This window comes from Selaginella moellendorffii, unplaced genomic scaffold (genome assembly GCF_000143415.4).
Source record: "Selaginella moellendorffii unplaced genomic scaffold, v1.0 SELMOscaffold_74, whole genome shotgun sequence".
Taxonomy (NCBI): Eukaryota; Viridiplantae; Streptophyta; class Lycopodiopsida; order Selaginellales; family Selaginellaceae; genus Selaginella; species Selaginella moellendorffii.
Genome location: NW_003314335.1, coordinates 977615 through 993844, shown reverse-complemented (window position 1 = coordinate 993844; position 16230 = coordinate 977615). Strand labels below are relative to the sequence as shown.

Sequence of the window (16230 nt, the reverse complement as noted above, 5' to 3'; positions counted from 1 at the left end):
ATATATATATATATATATATATATATATATATATATATATATATGTATGTGTATATATGTATGTGTATATATATATATATGTATATACATATATATGTATATATGTATATATATATATATGTATATATGTATGTATGTATGTATGTATGTATGTATATATGTATATATACATATATACATATATGTATATATATATATACACCCAACAAAATGTTTTGCATAATTCATTCTCATATACATTGATGGGATAAGCCTCTTTATTAAAATGACTTAGTTTTTCCATATCTACTTTCAATGATCTTTTATGGTGGTGCAAATAAACAAAAATTACAAAATAGGAAAAAAAAAATTCATTAAGAAAATAAATCTTTTTTTCTTGACATGCAATGTGCAAGGTACCCTTAAGTTAGCAAATGAGTTGGGCAGCTCAAATATAATGTTTAAGCTCCTTTAGCTGGTGGAGGTTACCAATCGAGGGCAACATCAGGATTAAATCATTATAGGCTTGATCCTATAGGCTTCCTAGCCTTGCATCAACATTGTTGAATAGTAACAAGTACAACATTTTCAATGTGTTTAGTTTAAGAGTCAATCCATCTAAATTATGTTGCCAAGGAGATTTCAATGAGGCATATGTAGAGACTGACATTTCCACAACATTGCATATGTAGAGGCCTCTTAAGTTTTTTTTCATTAAGAGTTGTTTACTTGATCAAGATTACTCAAAAGATAGAGTAGTATATTAGAGCTTGAAGGCTTTGATATCCCAGTCAATTATCCTTCATAGGTAGATCTTATGGAAGTAGTGAGGACATCTAGTAGTGCAAAGGGTATTCTCTAGCACTTGGTATTTCAACACCTTCAATTTAGTTCTTATGAAAAGAAAAGAGAAGTTATAGCAAGGAATTAGTCAGACTGACATGAAACTTCCAAACTTTCCTCCAAGTAGAAAGTGATTAGAAATATTTTTGGTAACCAATGCCAAGTTGTTCATTTTTCTCTTAATTTTTGTTAATTTGTAACATCTATTATTTTTACATAATCTTAATGACTAGTTAAAAGGAATAACCTCCCTTCTAATCAATTACTTTATTTTATGAAGCAAGAATTTTGGTTTGCTTAAGCAAACTTATACTGAGGTGGACATACCTAGAATATACTTGAATATTTCATAATATTTTACCATTTAACGGTTTTTAATAATTTAGAAAATTTTATATTTATAGTTTATAAACATATTTATAATTTATATACTGTCATAAACACTTTTATATGTTAGTATTGAAATACTATTAGAATAGCTAAATGATGTGCGAATATACTGCTTGGTATTAGGGCTTGGCTATGGTGTGAGAAGACGATGAGGCTATGCGTGGTTGGCGGCATTGGCCAGGTGAGTGTCCCGGGGCACTGCAATGTGGGAATCTGCTGCAAGGGATTCGCGAATGGCTGCTCGTTCCGGAGCATCTGCAATCGCTTGGAACAGCGCTGATCTACATCCAGGTAAATACCAAAGACAAGGAGGGAGAGATCTCCATTTCTTTCTTTCAAATTCATCCTTGAGCTTCTAGATTGGGTGCGCATTTCTCGGCTCGCTAAGCAAGCTCTACACTGGAGTTCCCGTGGCGGAATTGGCCATCGCCCTCTTCGCTCTCATAGCCATCGAGAGTGGAATCCAAGTTTTGCTTCGAATCTATCTCGTCCTCATGGGATGCAACCTTCTCCTCGACGTTTCTTGGTTCGTCCTCGTCGCCAATGAGCTCAGGTAGAAAAGTTTTCTCTCGCATTCCTCGGAGCTTTACGGTTTGTTTCATCAGGAACATTGCTCCTGGAAAGCTCTCGGCTATGGCGCTGTATATATTCCTGGGACTCCAAGCCACGAGCTCCATTGCCCGGATGGTCTCGGCATTCATCTGGTTTCCATTGATCCGGGAAGGCTTCTCGTCGCATGATGTTGCCTCGTATCAGCCAGTTAACTTCGATGCGCGCCTTGCCACCCTCGGCGAGGTCCCGCGATCGGAGCCCTTCTGGCCGGATGAGAGCCAAGCTTCGCAAAGCGAGACCCTGGCTGGATCCATCTATGATCCGGTTTACTTCTCGTCATTGTTTGAGGACACCAAGGTGAGACCTTTCTTTGAGCTTCAAGATTTCTTCTCTCTGTTTCCTAAAAATTATGTTCTTTGCGGGCAGGATGGCGAGCATCAGATTATTTTGCAGCGCTGAATGATCCATCTTGCAGAAAGCAATATAAATTTTTTGTGTAAATTTACGAACATTACATTGTTGTAGCTCTCATAATTTTTTCATAATTTAAAAAATTTATGTACATATTCGAAAATAAGTTGTTACAATAATATTTCTCTATTGTTTTAAAGAGAAATTTAACTAATATCCATAACCCAACGTTAATGCAGACTTTTAATTTACCACCTTTTCGTTTTCGGCGTGAATGCCCGTGAGGAGAGCATACTGCCACGACCCATCGAGCCTCACGATCCTGTCGGTGATCCTCTTGGCCCTCTCCACATCCTTGTGCATCCTGCAAGCATTCAAAAGAATTGTCCACGCCACCGCATTCGGCTCAAACGGCATGCTCGCGATCAAGTCCGCGGCATTTTCGATCTCCCCGGATCGCCCAAACACATCGATCATGCAAACAAAGTGGTCTGCAATGGGTCGCAGCTCAAATTCCGAGGAAATGGACTGGAAAAACTGCGGAGCGTTCCCGGAGAGTCCCGAGTGGCAGCAGGCGTGAAGAACGCTGATCAGCGTGATCTCCACGGGAAGAACACCCTCGAGGAGCATCGAGTAGAAAAGCTCCAGTGCACGATGGCCGTGTCCATTCTGGGCATTCGCGGCAATGATCGAGCTCCAAGTCACGACGTTGCGGTCGCGCATGGAATCAAACACGGCCTTGGCATCGCCCAGAGCGCCGCATCTGCCGTAGAGCTGGAGCAAGCAGCTCTGGATCGCGGGCTCCAACCTGGGCTCTACAAAGTCGATGGTGGCGGCAATGATCCGGCCAAGCGCTAGCGATGGGATCATCGCGCAGGCATCCAAAGCCGTGATGAAAGTGATACCGGTTGGGTGGATTCCTTCCAGATCCATCTGGCGGAACACTCGTAGAGCTTGAGTGGGATGCCCGTTCCGGGAATATGCTGCCATCATCGCCGTCCACGACACGGCATCTTTCGCAGGCATCTGAGTAAAGAGATCCTCAGCATCCTGCAGATACCCTGCGTGGGCATATGCTGTAACCATGGCCGTCCACAAGAAAGCATCCTTCTCCGGGGCACCATCGAAGGCTTTCCTGGCATCATCGAGTTGATCACATCTGGAGTAGAAATTCACGATTGCTGTCACGACCTTGAGATTTGAACCACAGCCGATTGCTGCAGCAGCATGGTGGATTCTCTTGCCCTCCTCAAAGGCTTTTAGCCGCGAACAGGCCTCCAAGACGCTTATAAATGCAATGTGGTCGTGCCGCAAGCCTTCAAGGCAAGAGCTCCTGTACAGACAAAGTGCCTTTTCAAAATGCCCATATTGGGCATATGCTGTCATCAGAGTATTCCATGCAACGGCATCTCGCACGGGCATTTCAGAAAACAGCTCCGCAGCCTCGTTCGTCCTGCCGTACTTACCGTACATGGCCAGCATGATATTCGAGGCCACTGTGTCTGGGTGAGGCAGGGAATCAAAGAGCGTCTTCGCCTCCTCCAGATGCCCTGCCTGGGAATATGCGGTGAGCATCAGATTCCAGGAGAAGCTGTTCTTGAGGGGCATGGAATCAAAAACGAGTCGCGCCTCGCCGGGACGGCGGCACCTGCCGTACATTTTGAGCAGGAGATTGTGCACGTACGGCTCCCCCGCCACCTTGCTGTGGGCGATGTGCCGGTGGATTGCCCTGCCCTGCTCGAGCGAGCGGCAGTCCTGCAGGAGCGAGATGTAGGCCGAGATATCTCCATTGGGAGAAATGTGGGCGAGGCGCTCGTGGATTTGGAGGCTTTGCTGCTGCTCCTCGAGTGGGGAGAGGAGGAACCGATCGAGATGGCGCTGGCGCGGGGCAAGCGAGGAGCGCTGCTTGTCGAAGAGCTGCCTGCCTTGGCTCTGGCGGGTGGGGATGATTCCAGTGTTGGGATACAAGGCAGTCGTGCTGGATCGTTTGTGGAAACAGCAATGTACCATTGTCCAGAGAAAGAAGCGATGCCGCCATGAATCCAAACTCCAAACTGCCAGAATTTTACTTCACCTTTGCGATGCCTTCAGTTTTAGAAGATTCTCTGCTAGGGCAAGCGATCTCTTAATCATCTTTCGTCTTGTTTTCATGGAAAAGATCAACCCCTAGTAACTCTCCACTGAAAAACAGAAACACATCAAAGTTCTCGGATGGCTTGCTTGGCGAAGAAGACTCTTATGATCATTCATAGGCCAGTCTCACAGCACTCACTCGCTAACATTTCGACTCGTGATCACGATCTACCGCGTGCACAGCTACTCCAAATTCTCGCTCCAACGCTGAAGAATCTCCAGAACAAATATTAAAAGAGATGAAATAATGGACTGTGGTTCTGTTAGTTGCTTTCAAGTGGATCGCAACCTGGTAAATACTTGAAGCAGAACGTTAGTAAGCACTCAATCTTTCCAGATTTGTTTTAGAAGCAAACTAAGCGGGGATTAGGAAGGATCTGAAGAAAAAATTGTAGAATACACAGCATATGCCAGTGGAGTATTCTCACGGATCTAAGTTACATTCTCCAAGAAGAAAAACTGCAAATCTTAACTTTATCTACAAAACTTCAACTAAGGTGGAGAAGATCTTGGTGCTATCTAGAGACTCTGTTGGTTTCTGTGTTTGCTCGGAGATAAATCTCTATTTGTGATCAATTTCATATGAAAGAGATTGTGGTCCTGGCAATTCCACTCGTGCCATAAGTCGAAGAGCTGCTTCCAGGTTCTCATTAACTTCATGATGTTTCCCTTCGACCAGCCATGGATGAGAAGTACTTATTCAATACGCAATTTGTGAACCATAGGATTTACTTATACAAACGTATAAAAAAATATGCAACTTAATGGTTTCTAGAAGCTCCCTTTTTGCAAGATGAAATTAAGGTATATATCCAGTTTGGACAAAATAACTATTAACTACCAGCAAAGAATCTCCAAACTCACTGCTTAGCTCGCCTGCATGTCGCAGAAAGATGCGTCGTTCTCGAGCTTGTCCATTGCCTGGTGTTGCAGCGTGATGTAGAGATCCACGCTGCCTTTCTCTTTGCCCGGGAAGTAATACATTCGCCCATTCGCTGGAGCTTGCGCCATGGCCATCTCGCACGGGGTCCCCCACGAGAACTCGTGGAAGACCGGGAAATAGAACGAGCTCCCAATGTACAAGTCCTTGTCCGGCCTCATATCAAGCACCGCCTTGTCGCTCGACTCTCCACCCGCGTAGTGCTCGAGAAACCCCGCCGACACGCCCCAGCTCTCCTCGCTAAACTCCCTGATCGTCTTCTTGATGAGCGAGGAGATCATTCCCAGCGATTCCATCTCGCCACACTTCGCCGACGCCATCGCCCATGCAGCGGGAGTGCCGAGATACTCTTTCGGGAGGTGCGGGAATCGCCCTCGGCAATTCACCGCGAAGAACAGCTTGGTGGTGTCTTTGTCGCCCAAGCCGCGAGCTAAGCAAACTTTCCACCAGATGTGCGATGATAGGAGCTGGAATGTGGAGTACTCGGGGTTTCTCTGCTTGAGAGCCTGGATCATGAGCTTCCCGAATCGGAACCTCCGAGTTCTCGGGAAGGACTTGTAGCCGAAAAGCCCCGGATCCGGCGCATTTCGATCGAGCAGAGTGAGCATTCCTCCGCTGGGAACTGGTGGAGGAGGAGCATCGCTAGATGGGATTCCAATCGGGAATGGAACCACAAAAGGAGGCTGGGAGATTGGTTTTCCACAAGAGACCTCCGCCCAGGATTGAATAAAGTGCCAGAAACTTGTACCATCCATGAGCTCGTGGCTGTACTTCATCGCCACGCAGAAGCCTCCGCACGAAAACTCGGTCACCTTGAAAGTATAACATTGTCTTTCGATACACTTTGTCAGATCTTGTGTACCTGGATAAAAAGGAGTGGAGCATCAGCCGGCCACGGTCACTTGAGATCCTTCTCGTGCCCAGGAGCTTGAGACAGCTCCAGCAGGAACTCGGGGTCCAGATCAAACTTGTCGCCTTCGGGAAGTGTGCGATCGCACGACGCCTCGCTGAACATGACGCCGTGATTGTTGCATTCGAGCTGCATTCGCATGTCCTCGCGTACGGAGATCCGGCCAGCGACAGGGTAGAACTCGGACAGCGCCGCCGCCAAAGACTGTTTCATGTGGGTGATGATCTTCGAAAGCGGTTGCGAAGGCGGCCTGAAGAAGAGGAGGCGATTCCGGTATGGAAACTCACCGAATCCATTGAGAACTGGTGACGCTGGGCGGACAAGTGTGGATCTCTTGACGAAAACCATACTGAACGGATAAGAAGATTGGACGAATGCAAAGCTACAGCTACGGGGTTTCTCTTATCCAGTTTTTTATATCATCACCTGGATCATGCGATGCGCTGATGGAGCGATGGGAGGTATAGACCGTCCTGGAACCGCTGGCAGGCCAAAGTAGTGTTTTCTAGCATTAAAGCGACAGAAGATATCTCAAAGCCGTACGTGAAACCATTACGTCATAATAAACTCCTCCAGAAGCTTTGGATTGCTACGGCCTGGGGAAAATTTTGGATCATGAAACTTTCTCAAATCATGTTGCAGCTGCCGCATACACAAGGGTGATAAAGTTGAAATTACCTTAAACTTAAGTGATGTAATTTTTAATATTTTTTTACCAATAAGTTCTTTTTCCATATCCGGCTCTTCATCGGGTGGGTGATACAAAGTAAGCTCTCACGATCTTATCTGTACCATGCTCCCATTGACTCTGTGGCTTATCAGATCCAATCTCAAGACAAAAGAATGCCCACCGCACAAACGCGCCCCACTCTTTGTTCCAAGACCTTAAAAGACAGGCTGGCCCTAATTAGATTCCATTATGAACATTTGGTTGCAAAGTTTAAAAAGTTTGAGGGTTTAAGGTTTACGTTACTCCTCATCATCCTGCTCATAAAGCTCGCCTGCGGCCACATCTACCTCTGTAATCTCAAGCTCGCACTCTGGCTCGATCCTGTGAAACACCTCAATGAGTATCAAACAAGAATCGTCACTTGGCTTACGTGACAGACGAGGACGAGGAATCGTCAGCAGAACGCCTGCGCTGGACATGCTCTTCCGGCAAATCCTTCTCCAGGCTCTAGCAACGACCGTCAAGACAATCGCAAAAAAAATAAAGTTCAAACCTTACCAGTGTCAATTTGAAATTGTCATCCATGTTTCGCAAGGTATCGCTCAGCTTTTCGATGTTCTTCCAGTCGTCATCAAGTACCGAGAACTCCAGCTTGTACTGACAAAGGCTGGGGATGTTGATCACCTCAGGATACTCGCCTTTCACTTCACGAGTTTTCCTCCACCTTTGAGTCCGGAATCCTGAAAAGATCGCGTCCGACACCACAAAGTAAAGACCTGCAATCCGGATCGCCTTGCTGCTCAAAAACTCCATCAGTAACTTCACAGGATGCCATACGACCACATGCTTCTTAGAGACAGTGGCTTGGAGAAGATACGCCTGTTTCCTTTTGAAGTCGATGTAGATGCTATCTATGGCCGCCTCAGACCTAGTACGCGGCCAGAAGTAAGCCGCTGCACACTTATCCCCGATGCACTTTTCGATCTTGGCTTGCAGGTCTTCATAGTTCACATAAAAGACAACCTTGATGTCCTCGGCTTCATCCACATTCATTCTGGCAGGAGCAGAAGTTGAATGTCGATGCGTTTTGCTGCAGATCCGCTCGCACTTTCCCAGGAACCTTGGGAAGGTAATGTGCATAAGCAGCTCTAGGACGGTGCCCCGGAAACAAGTAAGGCCACCTATACCTTGCAAACTGGTGTATTTGTCAATCATCTCCAGCCACTTTTCTTTGTCCAGGCGTAGCAACAACTGTTCTTTCACATAGTCCGAAGCAATCTTTGTGTAACCTTCCGACGAATCTTTTCCCCTGTCCAAGTGAAGCACTACGTCATGGGAGAAAGATTGCTCCAGGTCGTGGTCGCGTATTGAAGAAAAAACCGACAGCAGATCTGATGTCTGAGCTAGCTTGCTCTTCAGGGTCCGCACCACGGTCTTGAACTTCTCTGCAGTCTGGAAGACAAGCCTGGGAATGGGGCCGGCCATATATACATGCCGCGCGACTGTCTGCCATGGTATCCTGGAATACGAACGCTCCCGACATGCTTTCAGCTCCTCTTCAGTCCATAAGTGACCATAAAAAGCGTCATAGCCCCCAGAAACCTTGGCGAACTCCTTGTAAACATTAGCCTTGGGACATGTTACTAGCACAGTTCGGGCCTCGATGGCGCCTGAATCCGGTATCTTACTCCCATCATGTATATAGAACGTGTCTGGATCCTCCAAGTACTGCGCCACCGCGTCGAACCTAAGAAGCGAGTGGAACTGTCCCCCCTTGAAAAGGTGGTAAACTCCCTGGGACACCTTATGCGAGTAGTACACCACTGGGTTGGCGCTGTGCCGCTTGAGCAAGAGGAACAAGAGCTGGATGGCCGTCAGGGATTTTCCGGTTCCTGGGTGGCCGATGTACACCCTCCGAGTGTCTTCACCGTCGGCAATGTCAGCCAGCAGGGCATCGTACAGGTCTACCAAGTCCTGCCGGACGTACATGAGCAAACTCTCGGGCACGTCCCTGATACTTCCGCCGAGCTTGATTTGAAAGAAGGATCCGACGAGAGTGTTCTTAACTGGATCGAGAACGCGATGCTTTCCACCTTCGAAGGATATAAACATGGAATCATGGAAGCGTTGGAAGCGACCTGGCATTGCAAAACCCTAGGTCCGATGCCAAGAATCTTCCACCAGTATTCCAATAAATCTTGATAATAAGAATTAATTAATTATATTAAACAGATATAGTTAACAGTCAGAAATAGTTAATAGTTATACTAAACAATTTTTATTTGCTTAAAACATTCTAGGAATACTCTGACTGGCTTGGTATGGCGGCCAGAACAGGCGGTCCAACGCTCTCACGTTTCTAAATTGCGGGTCTAAAATGTACCAAGACACCTCTCCATTATATAAAGGAACTTTAAAGAGACCTCGACCTAACAGAGGAGAACAAACACGTAAGTGATCGCAATTCCTAAAAACTTTATAGCAATTCTTCCCATCTAGCTAGAACGCCATGGCTTATCCCAAGGACAAGATCGCTTTCTTGTACATTCACAGGGAGAGCGGCGAGATCGCCTTCATCTCCCAGTCCGCGTCGCGCCATGTCCCAGTCGCCCAGAAGGGCGATTTCACCTTCCAGTCCGTGGTTGCGAGCAAGGCACAAGATCTCGAGGCAGCCAAGCAAGCCTCGCGCACCATCGCTCCAGCGATCAACAAGTACACCATCACTCTGCTCGGAGCTGACCAATCCAGCACCTGGGCAGCCACGATCTACGAGAGATTCCTCGGCAATGGCTTCGAGGGCGTGGTGTTCGTGGATCCAGGTACGCTGGAGCGCGAGATCGACTACCTCGCCCCTCTCTTGCTGGACAACAGCGCCATGACGAGATCTTGCCTCCTGGACGCCTCCACTGCCGATCAAGAGGTGGACGAGATCACCGCTCGCGCGCTGGAGATCATCGAGAAGAACTTCATCCACTTTGCCAGCAACGACCAGTGGTTTACCAGCGGAGGCAAGCAGAGATTCGGCGAGGGAGTGAGATACCACGTCGCGAGAAACGTTCCTCTCGAGTTCATCCTGCCGGCGTTTCCAGTGAAGTCGTGCAATCCAGACAAGACGCTGGGGAAGTTCCCGGACAAGGCCGAGGAGCTCGCCATTCGCTCCATGAAGATCATCGCGGATCTCGTCAAGGAGGTCTATCCTCCGGGCGTGCACTACAACATCGTCTCGGATGGCCACGTCTTCTCGGATCTGGGTAAGTTCCTGGAGCTGGAATGCTTCGATCCATCGTCTTACGTGATTTCTTCCAGTTGGAGCCGATGATGCTACTGTGGATACCTATGGAAGGATGTTCCGCGAGATGGCGCATGATCTACATCCCGGATTGATCAACTTCTTTCGCCTGGATGATTTCCTCCTGGACAACCAAGACGAGGATAGCATCGCAGCGCTGATCTCCAACACGATCTTGGAGCACCCGATCGAGACGAAGCTGACTTCCAGCGCAGAGACCGCGAGACGAGCGCTACTGTGCTTGTTTGGCAACGACGAATCCTCCGTGAGGAAGGACATCCAAGAGAGCGTGGAGACGCGCAACTTACACCATGGCTTCTCCAGATTCATGCTCGAGGATCTCCAAGAACACAAGAGCTGCAAGGGTCTCCCCTCGCTCGCCGCAAAGGAGGAGCTTTGCAGCAAGGTGGGCTTCCTCATGCTCTTGCGCAACCGCGCCTACTCGGCCATGGTGGAGTGGCTCTTCCCTCTCGCGCTGCGCGTCTCGATCCACCCGCATCCCAATCGCGGCCCCAAGTATGGGATCAATGTGATCCATGCCTCGCTGCTCGCCGCGCAGCGCTCGTCCGAGGAGAAGAACTTCCACATCCCCACGCCGTGGCACAACGCGGTGGTGGAGCTCGCGGATGGGAAGTTCATGCTGCTCCACTCCAAAGTCATTCGATCTGGGGAGCTCTCGGGGAAGCTGGCTTGCGAGGAGCTGGGATCGAACGAGCAGGTGCTGCTCAAGCGCGATGGCTACACGATGGAGCTTGTGAAATTCCCAGATGGTCGACCCAGCCACTACAAGCAGATCAAAGCCTGCTAAGTTCCTCGCAAACTTACAATGATCGTTGTTACTTCCAAATGAAAGAAGCAAAGATTTCCATTTACCTCGCGAGAAGATTTTGATAGCACGAATCGCCTCACTACAAGCAGATCAAAGCCTGCTAAGTTCCTCGCAAACTTTCAACCGATGTTACTCCAAATGAAGGAAACAAAGACCCCTCATTTACCTCGTGAGAAGATTTTGACAGCACGGATCACTCGGACTCGTCCGAATCGCTCCACTCGAACTCCGACGAGCCGGAGGAGGAGGGGTACAAATTCTCGTAGTACTCGAAGAACATGTCGTCCTCCTGGACTGCGAAAGGCTCCTTTTTTTTCTTCTTTGACTTGGACTTGCCTGGTTCGGTCTGCTTGGCGGCCCAGCTCGCGGCGGCTTGCTCGGCCATGGCCAGGGCTTTGCCCGTTACCACCTCCTCCCACGAGAAGTAGAGGTTGGCTTTCTCTTTTATCTTCTGCCTCGCGCCGATGCCGATGAGGACCGTGTGGACGTTCTGCCGCCGCGCGAACTCCATTGCGCCGGTGTAGTTTACGTTGTCGCAGACGAGGCAGATGCAGCTGATCCCGAGGTTGGCTACCTGATAAAAAGTTCCAAGATGGTTGGAGAATATCAATCAGAGAAGAGAAAGATGAATGAGAAGTACAACATTGAGTGCTAAGCAAGAAGCTCAAAGCAAAGAAGAGGAAAGAAATATGCAAAGAGTCTCATGCTTCTTGGGGGGCGCTGCGAGACCTTGTAAACAGTATATGAATGAATGAATGAATGAAATGAAAAGTTATGCAAGCAAAGAAGAGAGACAGTATAGAATGAGAAAGAGTTGATTGGACCAAAGCTCAAAGAAGGAAAAAGTTGAAGCCATCAAAGCTCCACGCAAAGACAAGTAAAAAGATAAGTTACTGGATCAAAGCTCTGAGAGGAACAAAGATTTGGAGGTGGAAGAAAAGAAGTTGATTGGATCAAAGCGCAAAGAAGGAAAAAGTTGAAGCCATCAAAGCTCTATGTAATAAAAAACAAGAAAAAAAACAAATGCAGAGTTACTGGACCTAAGCTTTGAGAGGAACAAAGATGGAAGAAAAGAAGTTGGAGCAAATGAAACCAAGAAAAAAAGAATTTTTTGATGTGGAACTGGCAGAATAGAACTGGCAGAAAAGAAGAAGAAACGATCAAGAGAAACATTTCAAGAATAACAGTACCTGTAGGATGTGAGACCAAACAGCCATGTCCGGTGCCTTGGCGGGCTTATCAGGCATCTGCTTCACAAAGTACCCGGCCTTGATCAGCGCGAGCGGCAATCCATCCGGCAAGAGCACCCGAGGCGTCAACACAGCTCTAGCAGCGCGCTGATACTTGGCCTCCTGATGGAGCAAGATCTTCCTCCACGACTTCTTCTCCTCCCCGGACGCCAGATGCATCCGATAGATCATCTTGGTCCTGGTCCTCTCGTGCTTGAGCCGGAAGTGCTTCACCAGATTCGCCCAGTGCGGCGCTCGAGCTTCACCATCGCCGCAAAGCGGGCACGAGAGATTCCTCTCCACCACCTCTCCGTCCACCACCTCGAAGTCTCTCACCTTGTTATACTCGCGCGTGAAGAGCGGGAGGAAGCACAGCATCCGGCGGCTCGCGTACGCCGTCCTCTCCACCACGCCCCCAAACACACTGGCGATCTCGACCACCCTCTTCGCGGCGGCGTAGGGATCCATCCCTTCGGGCTTGTTGTGGAGATCCCAGATGAGCGACACGGATTGCTGGCCATCGCCGATCCAGCGCACGTCGTCGATGCTGCAATCGAAGCCGTGGTGCTGGAATCCCACCCCGGAGATCCGCTTGGCGGCGAGATACTCGGCGCGGCACTCATCGTCATGGCCGCGAAGCCGCCGCTCGTGAAGCGCATCCCGGCGAGGAGAGTTGCGGATGATCTCGGGATTGCGAATGGCGGCCACTGGGACTTGTGTGGGAGGGAGGCCACCGCAGGCCAGGCGGACATCGCACCACTGCGCACGGAACCACTTGGAAATCCCCCTGCGCTGGACGTAACTCGCCCCAAGAACCCTAAATCCCGGCATTCTCCATAACCTAGCCTAGAACCCTAAAACCCAAATTTTAAATTTCCCGCGCTAGCGCTGAGTCAGGTGACACCGTATGAGTGCGCTCCACGTGTCGCTTTTTCACGCCGCCACATAACAGTGAGTTTCTCGGTGATTATAGGGTTCATGGAGGCGGACCAGGGCGAGCGCTTCCTCCAGCGAGCTCTTTGTGTTGTCTTTGTGAGCGTGGTGTCGATCGGTGAGTAGGAGATCCTAGATTTCAAGCGCTATGTCGTCGCGGCTGTGGGAGCTGGGCAAGAAAGCCAGCATTGGGGGGCTTGTTGTGATCTCGCTCCCGGTTCTTGTTCCATCCGCGGTCGTTCTTGCGTTTGCTGGCGCTCTCCTCGCGGTGCCTGTTGGATCGGCCGCTGTGGGGTTTCTTCTCCTCAAGAAGATCCTCCAGGCGCCCAAACACTACCTCGAGTGGTCGCCTGGGAGCTCCGAGGAGGGCCAGGGGTCTGTCCGGGATGATGGGGAGGCCGAGAAAGAGGATCCAGTTGGGGCTTCTTCGTCGGCTTGCTCGGAGAACCTAGAAGCCGGATCGAAGAAAGAAGATCGCCCAGAGCCAGCTTTTGGAGAGATTTCTTGCGAGGAGGCTCCAGAGGATCACGGCGAGCCAGGGAAATCCTCCGAGGACTACATTGTGGTGGAGAAGCCTCCCTCGGACCCAAAGACTTCGGTGGAGCTTGAGGAAAAAGAGGACGATGAAGATGGCAGCAAGATCGAAAAGGCCGAATCGCAGTGCAAAGGATCTCCGGATTTTTATCAGTGCGTGGAAGTTGAGCTGGCGGACGATGATGATGGTGGCGCTACTGGAGCTAAAGCTCATGACCACGATGGCGATCGAGACAAAGAGAGTGGCGTTAAGGTTGATGCTGATAAAGACGAGGGCAGTGGCAGTAAGGATCAGGGAGTGGGATTGAGCGTTATCCCGGAGAATACAAACAAAAGATCCAGTCCGGAAAATCCCGAGGAAGAATCCGGTGGAGCCAAGAAAAAGATCGCGGCTGCTCCTGACAGTACCAAGGAAGTCCATGCCTCTTCAGTGGAAAACGGTGGCTCCAGCGTCGAGGGACAGGATCACAGCAAGGAGGAGCCGAGATCTTCCGTGGACGAGTACGCTTCCATGACCGAGGATTTTCCAGAGGAGCCCAACGCAGTGAGCTCGGACGAATCCGTCACCTCGGCACGAAACGCTGCTGCTGCCGCCGCCGCCGCCAAGCCCGAGGTGAGAGCTTTCTTTTACTTGTTTGGAGCTTTAAGTTTCTTCTTAAGTGATGGTGTTCAAGGTGAAAACTTCCAGCAGGTCCCGGAAAAGGAAAAGCGCGCTCGCCTTCGCAAGGAGATTGTTGCGCTTAAAAAGTTGATCGGCTACCGGGACGCCGCTGGTGGATCCTTGGGCGTTCAAGTGGAGCGGCTCTACGGCTTCATGGGAGTGGAGCTTCCATCCGGGTGTAGCAGCGGCAGTGACTATGGCAAGCTCTTGGAAGCTATGAGCGCTCTCAAGGCGGTGGTGGGAGTCAAGTAAGTATTAAGTATAAACAAAGGTGAGAGAGCTTTCCAAAAGCTTATAGCTTCTCTTTTTTGGTTTCTTTCCTTCGCGCTTATAAGCTAGTTTCCTTCTCTCTGTTGAGAACTTTCTCTCTTTTGTCTATGGAATGGTGGAAGACTTTGTTGGGCTTATCAGATCTTGCAAGAGCTTGTCCCAGGTGAGAGACGTCCACTCGAAGATCGCGAGTCATCACCACCAAGCGCAGTATCTCTCGAATTTGCTTGTGCAAATGTATGGGAGGTGTGGGAGTTTGGAAGAAGCTCGGCGAGTTTTTGATGGTCTCGCCGTGAAGAATGTTTTCTCCTGGAACTTGATGATCGCTGCGTATGCCCAAAGCGGGCATATCGGCTCTGCGAAGGAATTGTTTGATCAAATGACCACCGGCAGAGATGCTGTGACATGGAACACGGTGCTTTCGGCATATGCCCTTAACGGGTATCTGGAAGACGCTATAGAAATGTTTGAGAATATGCCGGAGTGGAGCTTAGTGTCGTGGAACTCGATGCTTGCCGTGTACTCGCAGAATGGATTTATACAAAACGCGAGAGTTTTATTTGAAGAAATGTCTGAGAGGAATCTTATATCGTGGACCACGATGCTTGTAGGATATGCCCAACACGGGTATTTCCCAAAGGCGAAACAGGTGTTTGAGAATATGCCCGAGCGTGACATGGCATCTTTCAACGCGATGCTTTCGGCGTCTGGACGGTACGGGAGTGTAGATGCCGCGAGAAGTGTTTTCGAGGAGTCGCCGCGGCGGAATATAGTGACGTGGAATGCCATGCTTACGGCATATGCCCAAAGAGGGCATGTTGTGGAAGTGGAGAACTTGTGGAAAGCTTTGCCGTTCCTGGACGTGATGTCCTATAATGCAATGTTGGTTGCGTATAACAACGCCGACACCACCTTTGCTAGGTTTGAAAGGGTGAAAAGAATTTTCTACGAGGAAATGCCAGAAAGGAATTTGGTCTCGTGGACTTTGATGCTTGCACTGATCGCTCAGAATGAATCCCTCTCGCGGGTAAAGGTTTTTTTTCAAGAGATGCCGTGCCAGGACCTGGTATCTAGAAATGCCATGCTTCACTGCTACGCTCAAGCGGGAAAAGTTGACGAAGCGCTCCAGTTTTTCGATGGAATGCTCAAGTGGGACGTGGTTTCGTGGAACACAGTGCTGGCCGCGTATGCGCAACACGGGCATATCGAAGAATGCGAGACTCTCTTTTCGTGCATGCCCGATCGAAACAAAGTCTCGTGGAACCTCATGCTGGCCGGACTCGTCCAGAGCGGCTGCATCGAGCGAGCGAGCTTCATCCTCTCAGAGATGCCGGAGCGGGACTTACGATCGTGGACGGTCTTGATCCTCGGCTACGCACGGAAGGGGAGCTTCCAAAGAGCTAAATCTCTCTTTGATGGACTTCTGGAGCGTGATTCTATCCTCTGGACTGCGCTCTTGGCCGCTGCAAGCAAGAAGCTAGTGGAAACCATCGGGATCCTCGCAAGCATGGAGGTGGAAGGATTCTCGGCTATGGATTCCTCCTTCACTTGCGTTCTACTGTGCTGCAACCACGCCGGCAATGCCCGCATTGGCAGGAGCTACTTTGCATCGATGATCCGGGACTATAACTTGGCGCCATCCAAACAGCACTATGGT

General features: G+C 49.4%; 7 protein-coding genes across 11 annotated transcripts in view; 4 read left to right on the top strand and 3 right to left on the bottom strand.

Annotated features, from left to right (window-relative positions):
• Positions 1 to 1330: 1330 nt before the first annotated feature.
• Positions 1331 to 2326, top strand: LOC9659012. 2 transcript variants are annotated; one of them, XM_024660496.1, is made up of 4 exons: positions 1331 to 1503; positions 1572 to 1765; positions 1818 to 2121; positions 2191 to 2326. In XM_024660496.1, exons 1-4 carry the CDS (start codon positions 1369 to 1371, stop codon positions 2221 to 2223), a joined length of 666 nt encoding a protein of 221 aa, XP_024516264.1. In that variant the 5' UTR covers positions 1331 to 1368; the 3' UTR covers positions 2224 to 2326. The 2 variants fall into 2 exon arrangements, with proteins under 2 accessions (XP_024516264.1, XP_002986626.1); XM_002986580.2 differs by having other exon boundaries at positions 1818 to 2326.
• Positions 2327 to 2418: 92 nt separating this feature from the next.
• LOC112341033 (pentatricopeptide repeat-containing protein At4g21065-like) lies at positions 2419 to 3261 on the bottom strand. The gene has a single exon (XM_024660386.1). It carries the CDS (start codon positions 3259 to 3261, stop codon positions 2419 to 2421), a length of 843 nt encoding a protein of 280 aa, XP_024516154.1.
• Positions 3262 to 4450: 1189 nt separating this feature from the next.
• Positions 4451 to 6024, bottom strand: LOC9659011 (rosmarinate synthase). The gene is made up of 2 exons (XM_024660385.1): positions 5185 to 6024; positions 4451 to 4597 (listed from the first exon to the last, which is right to left on the bottom strand). Exons 1-2 carry the CDS (start codon positions 6022 to 6024, stop codon positions 4451 to 4453), a joined length of 987 nt encoding a protein of 328 aa, XP_024516153.1.
• Positions 6025 to 9260: 3236 nt separating this feature from the next.
• LOC9659010 (spore wall maturation protein DIT1) lies at positions 9261 to 10987 on the top strand. The gene is made up of 2 exons (XM_002986579.2): positions 9261 to 10079; positions 10135 to 10987. Exons 1-2 carry the CDS (start codon positions 9338 to 9340, stop codon positions 10923 to 10925), a joined length of 1533 nt encoding a protein of 510 aa, XP_002986625.2. The 5' UTR covers positions 9261 to 9337; the 3' UTR covers positions 10926 to 10987.
• LOC9659867 lies at positions 10857 to 13006 on the bottom strand. Its single transcript, XM_002986485.2, has 2 exons — positions 12137 to 13006; positions 10857 to 11520 (listed from the first exon to the last, which is right to left on the bottom strand). Exons 1-2 carry the CDS (start codon positions 13004 to 13006, stop codon positions 11140 to 11142), a joined length of 1251 nt encoding a protein of 416 aa, XP_002986531.1. The 3' UTR covers positions 10857 to 11139.
• A 138-nt stretch (positions 13007 to 13144) lies between these two features.
• LOC9659009 (midasin) lies at positions 13145 to 14668 on the top strand. 4 transcript variants are annotated; one of them, XM_024660471.1, is made up of 2 exons: positions 13145 to 14255; positions 14334 to 14668. In XM_024660471.1, the coding sequence occupies exons 1-2, from the start codon at positions 13257 to 13259 to the stop codon at positions 14553 to 14555; spliced, it is 1221 nt and encodes a 406-aa protein (XP_024516239.1). In that variant the 5' UTR covers positions 13145 to 13256; the 3' UTR covers positions 14556 to 14668. The 4 variants fall into 4 exon arrangements, with proteins under 4 accessions (XP_024516239.1, XP_002986624.1, XP_024516240.1 ...); XM_002986578.2 differs by having other exon boundaries at positions 14331 to 14668; XM_024660472.1 differs by having other exon boundaries at positions 14317 to 14482.
• Positions 14669 to 14685: 17 nt separating this feature from the next.
• LOC112341031 (pentatricopeptide repeat-containing protein At4g02750-like) overlaps positions 14686 to 16230 on the top strand; it is a 7655-nt gene continuing 6110 nt past the window's right edge. Inside the window, exon 1 of the mRNA XM_024660384.1 lies at positions 14686 to 16228. Within this exon, the coding sequence (XP_024516152.1) occupies positions 14686 to 16228 (1543 nt within the window). The remainder of the gene's footprint in view (positions 16229 to 16230) is intronic.

Excerpts from the sequence above, each read along its gene's own strand:
- LOC9659010 (XM_002986579.2), top strand. The coding sequence starts at position 9,338 with ATGGCTTATCCCAAGGACAAGATCGCTTTCTTGTACATTCACAGGGAG. Across the intron at positions 10,080-10,134 it reads CCACGTCTTCTCGGATCTGG|TTGGAGCCGATGATGCTACT; the intron begins GTAAGTTCCTGG and ends GATTTCTTCCAG.
- LOC9659011 (XM_024660385.1), bottom strand. The coding sequence starts at position 6,024 with ATGAAGTACAGCCACGAGCTCATGGATGGTACAAGTTTCTGGCACTTT. Across the intron at positions 4,598-5,184 it reads CATCTTTCTGCGACATGCAG|GTTGCGATCCACTTGAAAGC; the intron begins GCGAGCTAAGCA and ends AGTATTTACCAG.
- LOC9659012 (XM_002986580.2), top strand. The coding sequence starts at position 1,369 with ATGCGTGGTTGGCGGCATTGGCCAGGTGAGTGTCCCGGGGCACTGCAA. Across the intron at positions 1,504-1,571 it reads CAGCGCTGATCTACATCCAG|ATTGGGTGCGCATTTCTCGG; the intron begins GTAAATACCAAA and ends TTGAGCTTCTAG. Across the intron at positions 1,766-1,817 it reads CTCGTCGCCAATGAGCTCAG|GAACATTGCTCCTGGAAAGC; the intron begins GTAGAAAAGTTT and ends TTGTTTCATCAG.
- LOC9659009 (XM_002986578.2), top strand. The coding sequence starts at position 13,257 with ATGTCGTCGCGGCTGTGGGAGCTGGGCAAGAAAGCCAGCATTGGGGGG. Across the intron at positions 14,256-14,330 it reads CCGCCGCCGCCAAGCCCGAG|CAGGTCCCGGAAAAGGAAAA; the intron begins GTGAGAGCTTTC and ends GAAAACTTCCAG.
- LOC9659867 (XM_002986485.2), bottom strand. The coding sequence starts at position 13,006 with ATGCCGGGATTTAGGGTTCTTGGGGCGAGTTACGTCCAGCGCAGGGGG. Across the intron at positions 11,521-12,136 it reads TTTGGTCTCACATCCTACAG|GTAGCCAACCTCGGGATCAG; the intron begins GTACTGTTATTC and ends ACTTTTTATCAG.
- LOC112341033 (XM_024660386.1), bottom strand. The coding sequence starts at position 3,261 with ATGGTTACAGCATATGCCCACGCAGGGTATCTGCAGGATGCTGAGGAT.